The 2230-nt window shown below is 41.8% G+C and overlaps 1 protein-coding gene across 2 annotated transcripts; it reads left to right on the top strand.

The window, feature by feature from the left end:
• The first annotated feature begins 187 nt into the window (after positions 1–187).
• LOC116380523 (F-actin-monooxygenase MICAL3-like) lies at positions 188–2179 on the top strand. 2 transcript variants are annotated; one of them, XM_031842428.1, is made up of 4 exons: positions 188–646; positions 748–799; positions 953–1133; positions 1841–2179. In XM_031842428.1, exons 1-4 carry the CDS (start codon positions 521–523, stop codon positions 2130–2132), a joined length of 651 nt encoding a protein of 216 aa, XP_031698288.1. In that variant the 5' UTR covers positions 188–520; the 3' UTR covers positions 2133–2179. The 2 variants fall into 2 exon arrangements, with proteins under 2 accessions (XP_031698288.1, XP_031698287.1); XM_031842427.1 differs by having other exon boundaries at positions 192–646; positions 950–1133.
• Positions 2180–2230: the final 51 nt, after the last annotated feature.

Raw genomic sequence — 2230 nt, 5'->3', positions numbered from 1 at the left:
GTTAACTAGATCATGTTAACTAGATCGTTAACTAGATCATGTTAACTGGATAACAGAATCAACAAAACTGCTTCAACGTTTTTTCAATAAAGTAGATCTTCAGCGTTATTCTAAATATTTAGTTATTATCAGTGAATCACATGTTTATGATGACGGCTGTCAGATGGCAGAACCTGGATCATCAGGGTGATTTCACTCTGATCTGCTGTTCACCACAGTTCACTGATTAGCTACATGATGGTGTGTGTGTGTGTGTGTGTGTGTGTGTGTGTGTGTGTGTGTGTTGGTGGGGTGGAGGGTTAATGGTATGCCTCCAGGAAATGAATGCAAGTCAATGTAATCCCCTCTAACGTGATGAAAATGAGACTGTGTGTGTGTGTTATACACTCTATATACATGATAGCTTGACTTGTTTGTTTGCTGAACTTTCTCAGCAGCCAATCAAAGCGGAGCAGTCACATGACCAGAGTTATTTGAAGTGTGAGGCGGGACTCGGTTTGACTTTTGGTATAAAAACAGGATGACGTTTAAGCGTTCACACATCTGTCCTGATGTTTCTTCTTCTGCTGTCTCAGGGAGGTTTTACTGTCTTCAGCACTACGACTCTCGTCTGAGGAACAAACCGACTTCACACCGAGCGTCCATCGTAAGAAAACCTTCCGTCTAATAAAGGTTCAGAGGTTCAAAATATTACAATGAGAGCATGTAAAGAAATGTAAAAACTCAGAGTGTTTGTTTTCTCCACAGGCGTCTCTGGGTTCAGAGTCTCTGATCTCTGCCAGCGGTCGTCGCTCCTCAGGTGAGCTCGGATCACCTGCGTTTTCCTTTCAGACTTTCATACCTGTTCACACCTGAGCGCGCTCCTTAAACTGGATTCACTTGTGGTGCTTTAGTGTGCGTGTGTTTCTGTGTGTGTCTGTGTGTGTGCGTGGCCGTGCTGGTTTGTCAGCAGTGGTTTCTGTGATGGTGGCGACAATGCCGGAGAGGATCGAGCTGGAAAACTACCGCCGGAGCTCAACGAAGATGGAAACGGAGGAGCTGCTGGAGGAGCCTGAGGAGCCCGAGGAGGTCTCTGAGGAGACCCTGAACCGGTTCAACCTCGGCATGGACGAGAAAGACCACCACAGATCCAGGTCTGAGTCTGCTCTGTGGGGCCGTTCTTGAAGCAAAAAGTATTTCGCAAATGTGTGTGGAGAGACACAAGAGAAATCGTTTTTAACAACAATGCCCTCATGCTTCTCTGTATGGAAGGTCATTAACGCCAAGAGAAGATACAAAATAGATGATAGACACTCAAGAGAAGACAACGTATAGAGACAAGTCAAACAATATGACTTTCTATGCAGAAATTCTGACTTTTAAGATTAAAGGTATTATATGCAACAATTTTCTGTAAAAGCAATGATACAAAAAGAATCCCTCTCACTCATCGCTTATCAAATTTAAGGACAGTCCACAACTCTGAGCGGTTGTCCTGAAAATGAGACTAAACCAGAGTTTTGATGGTTTCTATCTGATTAAAACATTGAATAGTTCTGCTGATCGTTATGTCTGTCGACAACATCATTATAAAAGTTCAAGTCAGGATTATAACTTTAAAATGTTACCTTATGAGGTTTAGATATAAATATATTTTAAATAAAGCTCATGATTAAATCTAAAAAGTGACGTTTTAAGTTAAAAAAAAAAAAGTCTTGACTTTTTTATTTTTATTATTTTTATGTCAAATTGAAAAATGTATGAATAATATTTATTTAATTTACTGGTAGTATTGATCTTCCATACCTCTCGTCTCCTCCCTCCTCCCTCCTCAACAGTCTCTTGTGTTTGTCTGCTTCAGTTCAGAGTCAGAGATGGAGGAAGAGGAGGAAGGCCGGGGTCATCGTCATCGTGTGACTTCAGAAGAGGCCAAAGCTTCATGGAGGGAAACTCTGCAGCAGCACCTCCACCTGAGGGAGGAGGAGGAGGAGTATGAAGAGGAGGATGAAGAAGAGGAGGTGGAGTCCAGTGACGGTGAGTCTCAGGGCGTTTTTCTGTTTCCTGTCATGAATCTCTGCATGTTGTGTTGTTGTTCTGTGATGTTGTGTTTCCTACTGCTGGTAGAGTTGTGTTGTGATGTTTTGTTGTTGTGATGTTGTTGTGTTGTATTGTGATGTTGTTGTTGTGATGTTTTGTTGTTGTGATGTTGTTGTGATGTTTGTTGTATATTGTGATGTTGTTGTATTGTGAT

The sequence above is a fragment of the Anarrhichthys ocellatus genome, unplaced genomic scaffold (assembly GCF_004355925.1).
Source record: "Anarrhichthys ocellatus isolate YVR2014 unplaced genomic scaffold, GSC_Weel_1.0 scaffold7519, whole genome shotgun sequence".
Lineage (NCBI taxonomy): Eukaryota > Metazoa > Chordata > Actinopteri > Perciformes > Anarhichadidae > Anarrhichthys > Anarrhichthys ocellatus.
Note: the sequence above shows the minus strand (reverse complement) of the source record. Positions and strands in the feature narration are given on the sequence as shown.